The sequence below is a fragment of the Leptosomus discolor genome, chromosome 19 (genome assembly GCF_034619465.1).
Source record: "Leptosomus discolor isolate bLepDis1 chromosome 19, bLepDis1.hap2, whole genome shotgun sequence".
NCBI classification, from domain to species: Eukaryota; Metazoa; Chordata; class Aves; order Leptosomiformes; family Leptosomidae; genus Leptosomus; species Leptosomus discolor.
Window position 1 is genome coordinate 5,900,852 of NC_141409.1, and position 18,830 is coordinate 5,919,681.

Genomic DNA, 18,830 nt, shown 5'->3' on the forward strand with positions numbered 1-18,830 from the left:
CGCAGCAACCCTATGCCTGGATCCCCAGTAACACTTCTTAGTTATCTACAGAAAGACAGGAGTAGATACATGAATGCACTACCATTTATCAGAGTAAATGAAGGCAGGGAGCTTTATTAGAAGGCTCACAGCTGATTTAAATTAATATTGCCAACTGTGAGGTTTTACAAAGCCTCTTCCAGAAACAGTAGCTGTGCCTGCACTGTAAATTAAGGATGGTATTGAGACGTACTCACTTTCATAGCAAGGCATTAAATACAGATTCAGGCATGACCATGGCCGATGGTAACTCTAATCCCAGCTGGGGTACTTGTGCTTCTCCTGGCTCGCTGCCTCCAGCAACCCACCCACCCAAGGAAAGGGTGAGGAGGGGTGTAAAGTCCTGGGCTCTGACTGCTCTGTGCATCTCCAGTATTTACAACTTGTGCCTGGACATGTGCAGCTTATTCCTGTGATAATTGCAATATTGACATCCAACCAGATGGATAAAAGCAGATGTATGTTCGTAAGAGCTCAGCCGTAGAGAAACCTATTGTTACCTGGTGCAGGAAAACATCTGCCACAGCTGAGCACTTCTCCATTACTTGCCAGTGTGGTGTGGCTGGGAGCATGGCAGGGGTATAAAGGCAGAGTCATTCTCTCTATCCAGCACGTTTGAATTATGGGATGTGAAGCATGACCCTCCAGAAACTGGACTCAGAATTTCACTAGAGTTTTCCTTTTTTTGCCAATTTGACCTGAGCTAATCTGAGACAGTCAAGTGACACTCTGATACAACTCATATTCCTCTTTAATTTGTAGTCCAAAACGTACTTTTCATTACTTCCTTTTTTCTTAAAACATTTCTTTAGAACAATTGCAAGAAGAGCAATTCACTCAAAGCATGCGTAGAAAACAGAGAGCCACAAGTTTCACTTCCCTCCTTGTTTTCTGCAACTCTCAGTGATGAGAGCAGTGAGAAGCAGGAGTGGTGAAACACAACGCTTGGCATTTCAGGAGGTTTCTCGCTCCGGGTCCTTCAGTGATGCCCACGCTGCTTTCTCCTGCACGCCTGGCCTCCTGAAGATGCCCAGGAGAGGAGCTCTTCCCCTGTGGACACTGGTGGTGCTGCTGCAGCTGGCGCTTTTTCCATCACAGCTGGCAGGCTGCCTCCTCAATCCTTGTTTGGAGGTACATGATCTCTAAATGAGCACAAAAGCCTTCTGCTTCTCTCGCGCAATTTTTCCCTCTGCTTGGGAGATTTGTGCATCAAGTCTGTTGTTTGTTAGTTGTCTTACGAAAGCCCATCTTTTTTTTCTAAAGCTGTTACCAAGGCAATTGAGGTATTTGAAGCAAATGCTGGTCTCAAAAACATCTGAGAACCAGAACAGCAGCATGAACCATTTCTTCTTATTGTCTTTCTGTACCTCTGAGGTTACTGCAGTACAGTTAATCTAATAGATTATGTTTCCCTTCAGGAAGAGATCCAAGCCTTGTCTATAATTTGTCTAAAAATCATAGTCTTTGTCTAAAAATACAGTATTTTTGCTTGATTTGTACTGTAGAGTGATATCGCTGGTACTCCAAGTAGCAGGAACGGATCAACTGCCTTTGCAAACTTTTGCTGACAATTATTACTTACAGAATAACTTTGGTTAGAACTGCCTGCTTATCTGCGGTGTAACAAAGCTGAGGGCTGGTCCTGGATACACCATGCATCCTTGTGTGTTTGTTCTGCTGGTGCTCTCAAAGGTTGCTGCCAGTTCATCCATAGCCTCAAGGAACACTGTCCTGTAGTTTTGCACCTGCCTCGATCAGCAAGAAATGTAGCTCTTGCTGCAGAGCAAGACTGGTTCTGTTAGAACTGGGAAAGATGCTTAGGATATATAAGATTATTCCCTAAAACTCAGGGCAGCTCACTTAGAAATTAACTACAAGGTTAACTACAAGCTCCTGCTTTCCTGACAGTGTAATTTTCTGGCACTTCATGAAGAACCGATGTTGACTGTGATTGGATCTGCCACTGTTACAGGTCACCCCTAACAAAACTTACAGATGCACAGGACTGAACGTCTCTGGAGTTCCTGCTGAAGTCCCAAATACCACCCAGATCTTGGATCTCAGTTTCAGCAATCTGAAATCACTGGGGTCAAATTACTTTTCATCAGTCCCTGAGCTGCAGCTTCTGGATCTTACAAGGTAATGAGCAATTTTATGTGGATAACTGCTTAACCTTGCTTCACCAGCTGGGCTGCCCGGTTGCTTGTTTTGCGATCTGTTGGTCTCGGATGTTCTTTTTTCGTTTGTTTGTTTGTGACTTTAGCCCTGTGTCTGTCTCTCCACATGCCCGTGCACAAGTGATGTGTAGCTTTAAGTCAAGTTACTGAGTGCACATCCTCTGCGCAGAGCTAGGTCTCAGTCTGATCTTGTAGGTTGGGCTGTGAGAAGGACGAGGAAGATGTTTTATTCCTCTCTGAACAGAGAAAAATGTCAGACTTTTCACTGTTACAAAAGCTCCTAAGTGGAACATCTTGGGTGACCTGTTTTTGTAATCACAGTTAAAAAAAAAAAAAAAAAAAAAATGAAGGTACATTCATTTTCTAAAAGGCTGTTTTAAAATATCAACATATTCTCTTTTCCCTTCTTCTCACATATCTGGGGGAGGAGATGGGGGAGGCTTATTAGCAAATTTGAATTGATGTATAATTTCCATTGACTTGAGACAACAGTTCCTCTGGGTAAATTGTTTCACTGAAAAATGTCACTCAGTCCCATCACAGTTACAGCTCCGAAGTGGCTGAGTGGCAGTGCAGGTTTGCTGTAAAGCACTGGCTGGATTATAAAACTAATTTTGCTTGAATTCGTCAAGAAATGGGTTTGGATCTCAAATTCTGGATCTTTCCATATGAAACCATCTGTAGGTGGCCACCCTCTTTTTCCCTTCTTCCTCTCAGATAGCACCAGCAAAACTGCTGACAGAGTTGTGAGCTTTGCTGCTGCTGCATCGTGCTGGTGCCAGTGGGACTGCCCAGATGTGGCTGAGGCAGCAGTCTGAAGGCTGTGAGGGTGCAAGGTGTAAGGAAGTGCTGTATCTGGTTGGCTCTGCCATCAATGATGGTCATTACGATGTTACTTTGGCCTAAACAGAAAGCTAGAATTCCTCTTCCGTGCTGCCTGCATGAATTTTTGACCTTCACCGTGGCTCAAGGTCTCTTGCTTTGCAATTGAACTTCAGCTGTAGAGAGGGAGGAGGAGGTGAGATAGGTCTCCTGCTGTGGGAGGGTCTCCTTTGCACATCCAGAAGTGCTGGCTCTGCCCAGCACAGTAAAGCCAAACCAACACCCAATGTGAGGTTAAGCCTGAGAATACTGCACCAGTGCTTAGTGCTGTAGCATTAGTGAACATGAAAGGGACCATGTTTCATCCACGTTTATTCTCATTTCCTTCCCAACAGGTGCCACCTCCATACAATAGAAGATAACTCCTTCAAAGATCTTCATAAACTTTCCACCTTAATTTTAACTGCCAACTCCCTCCAGTACCTGGGGACAGCAGCCTTCTATGGCTTAACGTCTCTGAAAAAACTAGTACTGGTGGAAAACAACATAGCATCTCTGACTGACCTACCCATTGGACACTTGCATACCCTGCAGGAGCTGAATTTGGGCCACAACAACATTGCTTCGTTGAAGCTTCCCACGTATTTCACCAACCTGACCTCTCTCAGGCACCTGAGCTTTTTCTCTAACAAGATCACATATATCTCCAAAAGAGACCTTGATGCCCTGAGGGAAGTGATCTGGCTCAACCTCACACTGGTGCTTTCCTTGAATAATATAAAATTCATACAGCCAGGGTCTTTTGCAAATATTCACCTTGGTGAGCTGGTTCTAAGGTCCTCTTTTGAGAATTTCAGTGTGATGCACAGTTCTCTTCAAGGCCTGGCTGGTTTACAGGTCAACAGACTAATAGTTGGAGAATTCAACGACAGACAGAGACTGGTAGACTACCAGAGCGGACTCTTGAGTGGCCTGTGTCAGGTACAAATGCAAGAATTTGTCTTAATCTGTTTCAAAGCATTTGAGGATAACACAGACACTCTTTTTAACTGCATAGGCAACGTCTCCAGTATTCGGTTGGTGGACCTCCGACTTGAAGAGGTGTCAAAGGTTCCTATGTTCTCTCAAGTGAAACAGCTGGAATGCAAGAAATGCAAGTTTAAGGAAGTGCCTGCTGTGAAGCTGTCTCTTTTCAAGGAGCTGAGAGTGCTTCGTATTACCAAGAGCAAACACCTCAATAGCTTCCGGCAGAAATTTGAGAGTCTAAGTAACCTGGAGGTCATCGATTTGAGTGAGAATCGCCTCTCCTTCACTAGTTGCTGTTCCCCTCAGTTTCGCAAGTGTCCAAATTTGAAACACTTGAACCTAAGCTTCAATTCTGACATCAGCATGACTGGAGATTTCACTAATGTGGAGAATTTGTTATATTTGGACCTTCAGCACACAAAGTTATTCGGTCCTGGCTCCTACCCTGTATTTCTGTCCCTTCAGAAACTCATTTACCTTGATATTTCCTATACCAGAACTCATGTTATGTCCAAGTGTACATTTTGTGGCTTGAACTCTTTGCAAGTGCTCAAGATGGCAGGCAATTCTTTTGAGAACAATAAATTGTCCAACAACTTCCAGAACCTAAGTCGCCTCCACACCTTGGATATTTCGAGTTGCAAATTAGTACAGGTGGACCAAAGTACATTTGATGCCCTCTCTGAACTAAAAGAGCTAAACATCAGCAACAATAAGCTACTGAGCTTTGATCCTGTAGTCTACAAGCCGCTCCAAGCCCTCACGGCCCTGGATTTCAGCAACAACCAACTGAGTGTTCTGTTGGACTCAGCCCTGGAAATCCTACCTGATAGTCTGGTCCTATTAGACATCTCTCAAAACCTTTTTGAATGCTCTTGCGTCTACAGTAACTTTATGAAATGGATCAAGGAAAAGCAGGAGCTACTGCAGAACAAGGAGTTGATAATATGCCACACGCCTGCATACGCGAAGAACATGAGCCTGTCAAGCTTCTATCTGTCCTCCTGCCAACTCAGTGCAAGCACAGTGGCATCCTCAGTGATCATGTTGCTCGCTGCACTGGTGTTCTTCTTCCTGATTTACAAGTACTACTTCCAGCTATACTACTCATTGGTGCTGCTCAGTGGATGTAAACACTCTGCAGAAAGAGGTAACACCTATGATGCATTTGTTATCCACTCCAGCAAAGACCAAGAATGGGTGATAAAAGAGCTGGTAGAACCCTTAGAAGGAGGAACACCACCCTTCCAGCTTTGTCTTTACTACAGGGATTTCCTACCAGGGGTACCCATTGTCACCAATATCATCCAAGAAGGTTTTCTGAGTAGCAGAAATGTCATCGCAGTAATTTCTACTGACTTTCTGGAAAGTAAGTGGTGTAGCTTTGAGTTTGATATTGCCCAGTCCTGGCAGCTTGTTGAAGGAAAGGCTGGAATCATCATGATTGTACTAGAAGAAGTGAATAAGGCCTTGCTAAGGCAGAGGCTGGGTCTGTCCCGATACCTGAGGAGGAACACCTATCTGGAGTGGAAAAACAAGGAAATAAGCAGGCACATCTTTTGGAGGCAGCTGACAGGAGTCCTGCTAGAAGGCAAAAGGTGGAATCACGAGGAGGTAAAGTTAATGTGAAGAGAATCACACAGAACGTTACAGAGAGATCACTTCTCTCCTGTCTCCCATCCTGACCATGGCTGATGGCTGGTGCTCAGAAGTTGATTCTTCTGTGGCCATTCAGATTTGGAGGAAGCGGATGGAGGCACTGTAAAAGCGCTACAGAACTACCTGCCTTGCTGATCACTCTTTCTCAAGAGAACTTTCAAGCTAAGGAGTGATAACTGCTAGAAGAGCTCCACATTTGTCTGTAGCTGTAAACCAAAGCTGGTCTGGCAATCCATGCAGGTCTGGGGGGCTGGTGAATAGACAGGCTGCTCTTACTGTCATTTGTCTGCCTCTGAAACTGGATTTGGGTCCTGGGGCCATTTACCCAGTGGAACTTCAGGGTCGGTTGCTTTGAGTGGACCCCAGAATCGCTAGGTGAGAGCAAAGGTACAGGATTCTTGGCTTTAAAACTCATGGAAAACAGAAACAAGATTTGGATTCTGAACTAGCTCTGCTTTGTTTGAGTCTGCCTCCTTAAGCACTGTGACTCGGGAAAAACCCTACAGAGGGAACTGAAGTGCCCTACAGCCACAGACCACCTGGCAGCTACTTAGTGAAGCTGAGCAGTTGTGTCATCGGTGTGTGGGGAGGTTGCTGGTGGTGGGAAATTCCCCCAACATGTTTATTTCGGTTTTCTTTAGACCAAGACCAATATTGAAACAACCAAATATTTTCATCCCCTGGAACTCTTATTTATATCCAGATTATAAAGCATTTAAGAGAGTGGTTTGAGTTTTTCTTGTGGGATCCAAAAATCAGTGGGACCAGAAGAAGCCATAGAAATGCTTAACACCTTTAAAATCAAGGTACTTCTTTGCTCCAACTGCTTCTCTTCATCCAGTGTTTCTGGATATACTGTGTGGGACTGCCCTATATGAGCAAGAGTGAGCCTGAGCAAAGTGTTTTGATGTTTACAGGCAGCCAGTTCTAGAATAAACTTTTCCACTCTCTGGACCAGCCTTAATTCGCTGTTGGAAGGTGTTGTAGGAGCCTCCAGCCCATGGGTTGAAATGGACTTCAGATAAGTTCGGACCCAGCAATGAGGCTGAGAGTCCCTCTTCCTTCCTCCCATCACACTGTGGCAGCTTCTGGTCCTGGTGGGCATCTCATCATGTGTGGTCAGGGTTCCCAGGGTTCAGCTGCTATGGCCTAACAGGACAGTCACTGCCTGGGAGAGTTTTGCCTTTGTTTCACTGAGAATGTGCCTGACATTTTGCAGGGAGAAGAGATAGAGGAGAAAAATCTGGGTTAGCTAAACTAAATGTATCCCAGTGCTGCCCTGAATAAAGGGAAGGAAAGTCTAAATGCCATTGAATCATATTACAGAGCACTCCATTGACGTGCTGAATATTGAATAGTGCCGGAGTATTGCTCTCTATTTACGAAAGGCTTTAGTTGGGATTAATCACTGAATTACTCTAGTTTTAAACTTGCAAATCCTTCTATAATCAATGACGTTCTACAGAGGTAAAACAGAAGCAATTGAGTGGTGAATCAGATCTGATATTTATTCAGAAGAAAGGGCCTGATCCGTCTCATTTTCTAAGCACCAGTCAGCGACACCTCTGTGGAAGCCAGTGATAAGTGAGATCAACATCAGACACTATTTGAGAATGAGGGAGAGCTAGTGCCAGGGCTTGTGCTGGCAAAAGCTGAATTACAGTTCCCACTCTACGTGCTATGTCAGTAGTGTATTGGGATAACACTGCTGAAAAACCCTGCAGCCCACTCTAAGGTTTTTTGTGACCCATGAGACAAAGCTTTAATAAAACTAAGCTCGATGCGGCCTTCACTTGCCCAGCAAGTTTGTTTTGCATCTGCTAAGTACTGTTGCAGCGATTTCCAAAGCGGGTGCTCCTCACCTCCTCGGTGACTGATGGCTCCTGAGCACTGCATCTCGCCTCCTCCCCCAGGGACAGAGGTTGCTGGAGCTGGGGAGGGAGTGCAGTAAACCAGGGCACAGCTCGAGGTTCCCTGGATTGAGGCCAAAGGAGAGCACGGAGGACAAATCAAATATTAGCCTGGATTTCAGCAGCTACAAGTTAAATTGGAAAACAAAAGAGGAAAAAATTAAATGGGGTGGGAGTTCCTGCTCCTGAACTGAGCAGCGCTGAAGCTGCATTTCCTCTTCACTCTTTCTCTCTGTGGCTCCTCTACAAACAATTCAGTGTATATATATTTCTGGCATAAAGCAGAGAGTCCTGTGATTCTTGATTGTAATTATAATAATGGGTTTCAGAAAACCTGTGAGTGGTTCTGGGCATTATAATAAGGGTTTAGGACAGCATTGTTTAAGAAGCAAGTGTTTGTTGAATATCAAAGCAACTTTAGGAGAAGAGCTGGAGCGATGCTGAGAGGAGGCTCCCGTCTGTACAATTTAAAAAGAAACCTGTCACTTTTTCTTCTCTTCCTATTCAGAGTCTCCATAGCAGAGATGGATACGTGAGTTGCCCCAGGCTTTCTTACTGCCCAAGAGAAAGCACAAAACCCATCATAGCTTCTGGAATTGAGAGTGAGACAGTGCAGTGAGACAGAGGCTGGAGGCTGGGGCGTTCAGAAAACAAGGGAGTTTGGAAGACATTCATCCTCTGCAAGCCCCACAGTCACTATCACTCCTGTTTCCTTCCATGGATTTAGAGATTTCAGCTGGTCTCAGCAGTAGCTGGTGCTTTGAAGACACAAGCTGATTTCTTTTATTGCTGAGACCTTCATCAACAGAACCAGGTTCTGTTTTTTTTTCCTGCATGGCGCAAGGAGGCTCAGGAGGACAGGATGGCTGGTGACACCCCTTGATGGGACCTGGATGCCAGGCACAGCCACGTGCTGTAAATGTCCATCCACAGAGCCATGGGCTCTGCTGGGTGAGACACTCCCAGCCCTCCCCTCTGCACAGCCCAAGGAGTCATTAACCTGCCCTGACAGTGCCTGTCTTCCATACTTTGTGGTTTATGAGTCTAGGAGGGAAAAGGGCTGGTGAACAATTGTATTTTCACCATTTACCCAGCAGAGAAAAAGTAGATTGGTTTTTGGAAGACTCAAAACAACTTTCCCCAATACTATAAATGGGGGAAATATCGTGGTTCAAACAGAAACACACACACCTATTTGCCTTCGTTATAGGAAGCAATTTTCCAAAGGAAAACTCTGAATGTTCTCATGTGTCTGAACATGTTGGCATGCATTGTTGTTTGAAACTGTACAGCAGGTAGCTTTGATGTTATTTACTCATTTGGGTGAATAAATGAGCAGCCAACCGAACATCCGTGCAGGTCTGCATTCATCTCTCATATAAATAGTTGAACGTGTTCCAGTTATTGAAGCATCTGCTTTACCCAGGTCATGAAAACAGATGGAGATGAAGCTCCAAAGTGCTGTTGCATCCAAGCTATTTAATTTCAGTTGTAATGGGGATGTGCCTTGATTCCACTATGTGCTTAATTTGACCCATGCAAGACGGACGCCAGTACAGATGAAGAACCCGTCTTACTTGCATTGCAAAGGTGATGTCTCAGAGGCAGGCCATCATGATTCAGGATGTGCTGGCATCACCAAGATGTGGTTTGCAGTGAGATCTCTGAATCGAGCAAGCCCTCGTTATCATGATTGCATTTGTGGTCTCCACACTGTAGCAGAGACATTATGTAAAAGCTGAAAACTAGAGCCATTTGCGTGGATGCCCGCCTGGACCTGCTCGCTGCAGGAACAGCACTGCGTGAATGCTCCCTCGGCCTCCCCAAGCACTAGCACAGACTTCCAGTGTCAGTTTAAAAATCAACAAAACAAGAAAAAGCAGCTGGTTTCTCTGGACCAACTGATACCTGACAGGAACAGGTTGAAACTTTTCTGGAAGAGAGTTTGTCATTTGGGAATTGCAATTTTGTAGGTGGTTTATATAATTTAATGAGGTAGCAGAGTGAATCTGTGGAACAGAAATTGTCATCGCAAAGTTTCTGGTTTGGTATTGCATGGGGTTACAATCTTGGAACAGGCACTTTGCATGGAAACACTGTTTTTTGCAATGTTTTGGAGGGGTCGGAAAAAAGGATTTAAGATAAAATTTAAATTGCTCCACAACGTCATTTAAAAAAATGTCGGTTTATGCTTATGCTGTTGTTTCTCAGAGTACCTTTTCATGTTGAAATTTCTTTCTATTTATGTAATCTGACTAGCCTCCCAAAATAAAAAAAAAAAAACAAAATGTAAAAGTGTTTCCACCTACCCAAATTAAAACCCACAAATTTTGTGTTGTGGGAAAACTCACGATTTTTCATTTTTGTACCATGCCGAAAAGCAGAACTTTTGACAAAGTGGAAATTCCACTTCCCTGATAGCTCTTACCCTGACTCTCTGTAAGTTGAACCTTCACCTGGCTGTATCACACATGTAGTTTGGGCATTAAAAACCACAGAAGAATCCCCAGAATAAATTCCACTAAGTGCCTTTTGCAAAACATCTTGAGTAGGTGCAGTCAATCAATACGAACTGCCTGAGACTGAGAGTAATTGAACATGGTAGGAAAGAAGCAATTCCTTAACAAGTTGTTCTTTGCCATCACAGCTCAGGCTGAGAATTGGGACAAATGACAGCAAAGCATGATTTGCAGAAGAGCCCATCTGCCGGTAGCACTAACCTTCCTCCGCTTCAAGGTCATGTAGAGGGCAAAGTCAATAATCCGCCAGCCTGGACCTCCCTGTGCTGCTGCGAGCACGGAGAGAGAAACATTGCATAATTGGGGACAACTCTGTTAAAAGCCTTGAAAATCAAGAAAAAAGAATAAAAAGAATAGGAAAGAGATTGATGCAGGATCTCAGGGGAAGTGGCCACAATTCAGCAGCTGGGTGAATCTCAGCTTCTGGAGGTGGCTTGGTCCCAGGGTTTCCAGCACTAACAGCCTAAAGTACGTAGAAGAAGGCAGAAGTTTTGTGATGAGTCTGTAAGTGCTACCTATTTGCATAATGGTGATAAGAAAATGTTTTGAAATCAGTACCTCTGAGAAGTTGCTTTTAAATCAGGTTTTTGCATACCAGTGCCTATTCAGAGAGCAACTAAGGCAGCAGTGGCGTGTTTTCCATTCCTCCTGAGAAGAGGGAGGTGATTCTGCTCTGTTGAGCAAGTTCTGCTGGGGAGATCCCAGATTCAGGACCTGTGAGGTTCTCACCGTGGTGCTTCCTTGCTGGGAGAGCCACGTTTGCTCTCTCGAAACGTCATCCTGAGGCATCCTGAATGAAAATGGTGCTTTGCATGTTCCTCTCTGTATCTTCCCAGCATGGGCAGCTCCCGGAGGCCAACTCAGGCTGGGCTAGCATTCATTACCTTCATTAGTCCTGTTCCTACCCATGTGGAAGAGACAGACTGAGTCACCATTTAAATATATTTAAATGATGAAACTCTGACCTTCAAGTCTGTTATGTACGTGCCTTCACGTGTTCGTTAGGGGAGCCTTAAATCCATTCTGCAATGCTTTCTATGACCTCAGTATGCAAAAAGTGTGATTTTAGCTATTACTGTCAGTGGATGCCCTATCAGAGAAGCATGACGGCACTTCCCTTAACATTCCCTTGCATTGCTTCCCCCCACGGCCTCCCCTTTCAGCAAATGAAACGTCTGCACCAGAAAGCACATCTGCATTTACCAGCTGCCCACAGTCCATCTTTGGGCCGCTTCAGCTTTAGCAATGGTATTAATGTCTTCTGGCCTTGCCGTACCCCTGTGGCCCACGCTCCAGAGTGGGGATGGATTTAAGACTAGGTCTGTGGAGGAGGGATGGAAATGAGCATCGCGTGGGTACCAGCCTCGTTCTGCAGGTGACGCGGTGGAGCTTGGCAGCCCTCCGGGCTCCAGCTGGGGCAGGCGACTGGAATGAAAGCCCTTCAGCATCTCTACAGGGCTGTGGCCCTGTACAGCAAAAGCAGCCCAGCCCAGATCTCCCTTTGTGCCTGCCAGGCTACCCTCTATGTAGAGGGAGGGAATCAGCAGATATAACAGATCCTCCAGGTCACAATTTGTTATTCTTCACTCTGCTTATAGTCATTCTCAATTACAGGGCACAAGTTACAGGCGGAGAGACAGTCCCAAGGCAGCAGACAGCTTCTTGACATATCTAACCCATTTATCTAAGCCCTCTCATCAGCGGCACATACCCCCTTCCTCCCGGCCTGTCTGAACCCCCCTCTCACACAGGGTCTCTGTGCTGTGAACTGATGGGCAAAGCACGGCCTCCACTTCCCAAAAGGCTTTAGGCACCCCGCAGCTCCCTGCTGTACCCCTTCTTCAACAGCATCCTTTGCTGAACCGCAGCTGAGGAGGTGCACGAAGAGGAGCATGAAGGAGAGGGTTGAAAGGGTGATGGAAGTAAATTCTTGACCACGTCTACAGATGTGTAGCAGAGAGAGGGTATATGGCCCCCATACTTCCAAAATCCTTCCAAAAAACGTTCATGACTGGCGGTGGGGCAGATCCTCAGCTGAGGCAGGGGACCACCCCCATCTCTAGGGCTCGGACCCATATCCCTCCAGCCAGAGGATTTCAAACACTGTCGGCAGTGCAGTGATAAGAGAAAAACTGCAGCCTCCCCTGCTCCTTCCTCCCTTATCGCCACATCTTGAGTACTATGCAAATAACAATGGGGTATTGTTAGGCAAAAGAGATTTAATTGCAGCCTACACTCCCAGAGAGGGTAAGATAGGCTTTTCTCCAGATCTAATCTCCAGACTTTATCTTTTCTTCTCCCCCTCTCTCATCCTTTCCCTCTCCTCAAAGTTTGTCTTTTCTCTCTTTCAGCTCCCAGACAGCAGCGACCAACCCAAATTGTATGAAAGAAGGGAGGGGTGTCTTTTTTTCTTTTCTTTTTTTTTTTTTTTTTTACATTTTTTAAACAGTCTTTAAGTCCTTTGGAGTGTTTTGTCCCGCAAGAAGGATTAGCAGTAATTCCCCTGCCATCGCTTACTTCCGAAGCAATGACAATTCATTCTCCTGAGATCCCCTAAACTCGCTGCTGAATACATTAGCCAGAGGACACGGAGAGGGCTTGAGGAGACTGTTATCCCGTGTCCCCCCCCTCCCTCCAGCCTGGTGGTCCGGTTTAATGCATCCACCAGAGTCCCCTGGGGGAGCACTTCTTTTTAGTAACCCGAAACAAACCCAAAGGTGCCCGATGTGGCAGCGCTGGGATGCTCTGCAGCGGTTCAGCTCCCACGCTGGGGGCTTCGCAAGGCGATGCCTGAACATCGCTCTCCTTTCCTCTCTCACGGGCTCTGTCTCAGCGATGGATCTGGTGGGAGCCTGTGCCCCCTCTCTTGCTCTCGGGGTGCAATCCCTCTGTTTTCCTTTCCGAGCAGTGTAGTCTGCTGGGAAGGGCACACTACCATCCCTGCCTGGCTTTGGATGCTGCACAGCCCCCCTGGGTGAGAAATGCCGCCGGTTGCCTTTGCCCTGCCTCATCTCCTCTGCTGGTAGAATGGGGAGCACAGCCTGCACACTGTGATATACTGGAGAGAAGCACTGAGAGGTAGGTGGAGTCTAGATCAGAGCCTGTGGAAACTGCACTTTCTGTTCCTCAACTTCATTTCCCCCATCTTGGGGTTTCGAAACCCTTCGCTACAGCTCTCCCCCAGGCCAGCAAATGTGTGCCTGAAGTCAGATCCTTCCAAACCCCTTCCCTGTCACTGGTCCTGCTTGTGGTCATTTAAGTTTTGCTTTCTTTAAGGGAAACAAGTGCACTGACAGTACCACAAGAAAAAGCAGTTTTTGGCCCCCAGGACCCTCTTTGCAATTCTGCCTTATCAGTAAAGCCCTCACGGCCAAGGTATTTCTTTCTGTCATCCCTTTCTTGACGCTGTCAATATTAAAATAAGCTGTTAATAAGAAAACACACTGTCTTCCCCCTCTCTGCTCCTCCTGAGACTGCGGCCCACGTCTTTCTGACCTGCACAGAGTCAGCAAGTTTCAGTTCCCTGCCGCTCGCCCCCTCTAGCAGCCCAGATCTTGCTCAGTGCTGAGCTGGGCCAGCCCTGCTCTATGCTCTGCGAGTTTTCCCCCACCTCTCCCTGCCCCACTGTCACAGGATTTGCCCCTCAGCCTCAGACAGAAACTGAGCTGTGTTATTCAGAGCCCTGATGGAAATAAAAGGATGCCTGCCTGCTTAAAAGTGCCATGGCTGGAAAGCAGCCCTCTGCTCTGACCGGGGAGATGCCAGTGGAGGTCCCCTGGGTGCTGGGGATGTGCTGTGAGCTGGGGAGGTGCCCTCCCCGCATCCCTGGGGCTGCAAGGGGGAGAGAAGGATGACAAGATGCTGGGACCTGAGCCTGAGCCAAATCTGGGGAGTTGCTTGCCCTCCTTGATAGCTGTTCCTCTTGGAAAAAAAAAAAAAAAGGAATGTTTTATAAAGAGCCTCATGAAAGCAACGTATATCATGATTTTGGTGTGAGCAGACAGTAAGCAAGATAGGAGCATCCCCTTAGATTTGCCTGCCGGAGGTCATTTACCTCAGGAAGATGCTGAATAAAAGATACAAAAATACAGCAGAAAGTAGTATTATTTGCTCCTTTCAAAGCATGATGGGAGGCAAAAAAAAACATTATAGGGGGTATCTTTGAGTCTTGCCAGCCTGGATTTGTCAGGGCAGAGTTTTCACGGAGCGCTCTCCGGGTGACCCAGTTTCTGAGACACAGGCACAAGACACACACACGTTCACGCACACACACTCCAAGCTGCAATCCACAACTTTAATAACTGTGTGACATACAAAGGAGATTTTGATGCAAAGTGGAGCTGACAGAGAAGTGGAAGGAAGTATCTGGGTTTTTGCCTTTTTTTTTTTTTTCTCCCATCCAGTGCCACACCAGGATTACAGTCAAGGTGGTTTCAACCTTCAGCGAGGACTGATGTTATTGTGGGTTCTGCTTTTAATGACATTTAACAAGAAGCAGTAGCTCGGGGGAGGGGAAACAAGGGTTTTCTTTTCTTTTCAGGAAGAATTTACTAGGGCTGTCAGGATTAAATGCATGAAGTGAATGCATATGGGGCTGCAAAGGGGGCTTAATAGCTTTGCTGCTGGTAACCACAGAACAGCTCTGAGACAGGGTTTGCCAGTCCTGTCATGCAGTTGATGAAACATCTGTGTATGTGTAAGTGTGCATGACAGCAACGTGGTCACGCTGGGGTGACTTTGCTGTCATCTATGGTTTTCTGGCTGTGGGTATGGTGTGGGTGACGTGAAGGTATATTTATATAGCGGTAATTCTGTTTCTGAAAACTTCCCCTCAAGGATGAGGTGGTGGCTGCTCCAGTCCAGGTGGCAAATTCCACCTCTCTCACTGTGATTTTCTCAGACTTTTCTATAGGATCCTGCAGGGAGCAGGCACATATTGGCCTGGGTTGATTTGTCAGGATCCCAGAGCGGGTGCTGGCTGGAGAGATGCTCCAAGTTGGGCACCCAGCTAACCAGCTTAGGGTCCAGGCATCCCAAAAAAGCTCACATCCTTCCCTAAGTCATGCCAGCCTGTTGGATTGAGCGCACCCAGGCTGATTGCAGCTGATTCTATGTCTTTAAAGCAAAACATAGAGACTAGTCGCTTTAATATTCCAGCAAAAGTCTAAAAATGAAACATTCTCATAGAATCTGGGGCTTAGGAAGGAACTATAGGTCGTAGAGGAAGGAAAAACGGGCAAAACAACCAAAGGAGATGAATGCTGGGCCAAAGTGTATCCCTTCTTGAGCTTTTCCAAGATTTGTTCATGGTGGTGAGAGCCCTTGGAGTGATGGTTTGGCTTGGATCTCCATTTAGAAAACAATTTTTAACCATGAATAAGCTGGTGATGCCTTGTGCCCCATTCAGGACATCGTGAGTGGATAGACAATCTCCTGAAAACACAGTAATGGAGAAATGGGGAAGACAGCGCTATTGCAGACCTACCAGAGCCCTAATTGTATGAGCTGGCAAAAGGCAGTGGGCATAGCTCAGTAGAGATGATGCCAGTAAAGAGGAAAATAAAAGGAGGAGTCTGTGCTGTGTGGTGGCGATGCAATTCCCACATGCATTTCAGTCATGTGAACTTTAGCAGATGGTAGACATGTTTGCTGATATAGGTTGGGAGACCTTGTCAGAAATCCCCCCACATCTTGAGGCTTCCAGTCTGCTCCATTGAAGAGATCCAGATGCTGAGGCTCTAGCAGGGACCTTCTCCTCCTGGGGACTGACAGCTCTTTTGTGAAGGGACCTGGCAGAAGGTGCACAGCCCATTCAGCAGAAGTCTCTGCTGGCACCTTGGTGAGATGGCCAGCTAGATAAAATGAGCACTCTCATGCCAAGCAGGTTGTACACCTTGAGTAGGCTGGTGGCAACTTGCCGTAAGAGAAATTTGGTGGTTTTGACTAATTTGGGGGAAAACCACTTGTCGTATGACGTGGGGAATTTTTAATGAGCCAGCATGGGGCTGTGGTGGGGAAGAGACAGTCGCCAGCAGTGAGCGCAGAGCCACATCAGTGAGTGTACGACACATGGTGGGATGTGTGTGCGTTGGGGAAATGTAGCCTTAAGCTCACATTTCTCTGCCCAGCCCCTGTTTGGATGGGGAGCCCTCTCTCCTCCTCCTTCTAGCTGGAGGGGAGAGCGCCCACCAGGCCAGGGACCCTCTTCCCCGCCCTGGGACAAGCTGGCCCAGAGCTCCTCAGTCTCCTTCAGAGCTGAGCTCAAAGCAGATGTACCAGGCCACCAAACGGGCTTAGTGCAGTGGAGTGGTGATAGCTGTGTGCTTCGTTGCTGCTCTTTGCATCTGATACCCAAACACAGCACGGGAAAATGACAGCAATATGTGTCCCCCTGACACCCAGAGAATCTAACGATATTGCTGTGAAAATGAGGCTGCTGCTGCACAGCTAAACTCTGAACCCTTCCCTCTGCGAAGGAGCTATGATTAGAATCTCATCTTGCTCTGTAATGCACAGCACCTGCAGAAGAAAATCCCACCCAGCAGCACATTACTATTTTTAAAGGCCTTTTTCTAATGGGCTGGGAGATGGGGCTCATGAGAATCCTGCTGGTGCCATGGATTTCTTTCAAACACCTCGCAGAAGACGATGGAACTAAACTTGGAGAATGTGGCTCAGAAAAAAAAAGGAAGTGGCAGAATTATTTTGCCAAGTCTGAAGCTTGTGCCAACTCTTCGCATTGGAAAGCTGAATTTCAGCATCTTCTGTGTCTGTTATATTTTTTTTAGGTTTGCTGTACCTAAGGCAGCGACATGCCTCCAGCTGTTGGAAACTGGCTATGTGAGACTCGTGTGCTTTGAATATGTGTCCAGACACATGAGAGGGGTGCAGCGGTCCATTTAACGGGAAATGTGGGCAGGGTGTCCCAGTGATGCTCTGCTCTCCCTTTCAGGGCTGTGTGTCAGGTTGGTTGCCTGCCACAGAGTAAGAGGTGGGGAAAGCCACTGCAGACGGGCAGAGAAGACCAAGAGGCTAAAAGAGTCACGCCTTTGGGATGTGGGACACGATGAGCTGTGAATTTTGGGCGGACAATGCCAAAATGGCACTGGCCGTTTTGAGGTGAATAAATCTACCAACAAGCCCCAGTAGTGTCTGCAATGGAGAGGGAGCGTAAGTGCGAACAGTTTGAAGCAAAGCCCCACTTTCCACTTGATATGCTGCTCATGGATGGAGTTTTATGCTGTTCAAACATAATTTGCTCTCCCTCTCTGAATGGAACCAGAGAAGTGTATTACATTCATCTTAATAAAACAAGTCGCTTTGCAAGCAGTGGAACATAGGAAGCCTGGTTTCCTATGGTCTTCTCCCATGTGGGTTCTCTGGCATCTGACAGAGTGGCTGAGCTCATATCTTGTCCTGGGAGTGGAACAGAAAGTGGAAAGGTGATGGGAAGAACTATTAATTTGAGTATATCCTCCGTTATAAAGCTTGTTAGAACTTAATTCCTCTGAGATGTCTCTTCTTCCATCAAATCTGATTACAGACCAGCAAGCTCAATCAGATAAGCCTTGTTTCCTTGGGAAACTGTTAAAAAAATAAACAGACCTGACCTGAAATCCCTACAAATTATTTGTCATTATATCCCACGGAGTTTGACCCACATACCTGTGCTTTTCATGGCTGGCGTTTATCACCAGGGCTCTGTAGCTGTGATGGAGATTAGCATTAACCTGAGAAAAAGGTCCTGCTTAGTATGTACCATTGACCATACAGTTTGCAGATTGAGCATGCAGCATTAAATAGATGTACCGAGCCACAAAACCACTTCCCATTTTGTATAATACAGGCCAACAGAGATTTGAAAAATGTTCCCTTTCTGTATAGAAAGACTATTTTTAAAATTGAACAGTAAGTTAGTCCTCTATTGACTTTCAATTTCCATCCTCTTACATTTCCATAGCAACTCTGGCCATTTATGCATTTATCTTTGTATTTAACTTTCCGCTTTCATATCATTTCAAGTGGACTCAAGTGCTGCAAAAGGGTTAAACCGGTCTTACAAATATCTCCCTGTTTTTAAGCAATTACTTGAAAATACATATATATATATTTTTGGCTAAATTGACAAGTTTGTGGTTTAATGAAAACTGTCTCTAGAATATTTACCCTGTAAAACCCTTCAGGGTGATAACAAGAATGAGTCACAACCTCTCTCCTCTCACCTTGCCTTCTATTATTACTGTGTTCAAAATTTTCATACAAAATCTAAACTTGCAGCTGCAATAGCTGTAATAGTCAAATGGCTGGGTATTGGGTAAGCTTACACTTTGACAATTCTGGCTTTTTTTTCTTTTTCTTTTTTGTTCTTTTTTTGAGTATTTGCGTGTGTATTTGAGAACAGTGAGAAAGCAAGTGCACTTCACAACTTTTTATGCTTCTGGGCTTGAGGCAGAGATGTGAATTCATCATGACCATCTACAGTGCATGGTTAGAGTTCCCACCAAGAAGATGGAGGGTGTTTGGTGGGAACATACTAACCTCCTCTGAGACCTTGCTGTCCAAGAGAGCTTAGGTAGGTGCAGTAACCCAAATGGATAACCTTGGGTGCAATGGTGAACCTTCATGCATGAGACTGGAGGGCGCATCAAGTAGGTGTTGTTGGCTGAGCTTCTTGGAGA

The 18,830-nt window shown here is 46.0% G+C and overlaps 1 protein-coding gene across 1 annotated transcript; it reads left to right on the plus strand.

The window, feature by feature from the left end:
- The first annotated feature begins 1,065 nt into the window (after window positions 1–1,065).
- Window positions 1,066–5,725, plus strand: TLR4 (toll like receptor 4). Its single transcript, XM_009947763.2, has 3 exons — window positions 1,066–1,170; window positions 2,012–2,178; window positions 3,434–5,725. The coding sequence occupies exons 1-3, from the start codon at window positions 1,066–1,068 to the stop codon at window positions 5,691–5,693; spliced, it is 2,532 nt and encodes an 843-aa protein (XP_009946065.2). The 3' UTR covers window positions 5,694–5,725.
- The last annotated feature ends 13,105 nt before the right edge of the window (window positions 5,726–18,830 follow it).

Bases quoted from the DNA above. Each gene is read 5' to 3' on its own strand.
- TLR4 (XM_009947763.2), top strand. From the start codon at position 1,066: ATGCCCAGGAGAGGAGCTCTTCCCCTGTGGACACTGGTGGTGCTGCTG. The intron at 1,171-2,011 runs GTACATGATCTC...CCACTGTTACAG, and splicing joins TCCTCAATCCTTGTTTGGAG to GTCACCCCTAACAAAACTTA. The intron at 2,179-3,433 runs GTAATGAGCAAT...CCTTCCCAACAG, and splicing joins CAGCTTCTGGATCTTACAAG to GTGCCACCTCCATACAATAG.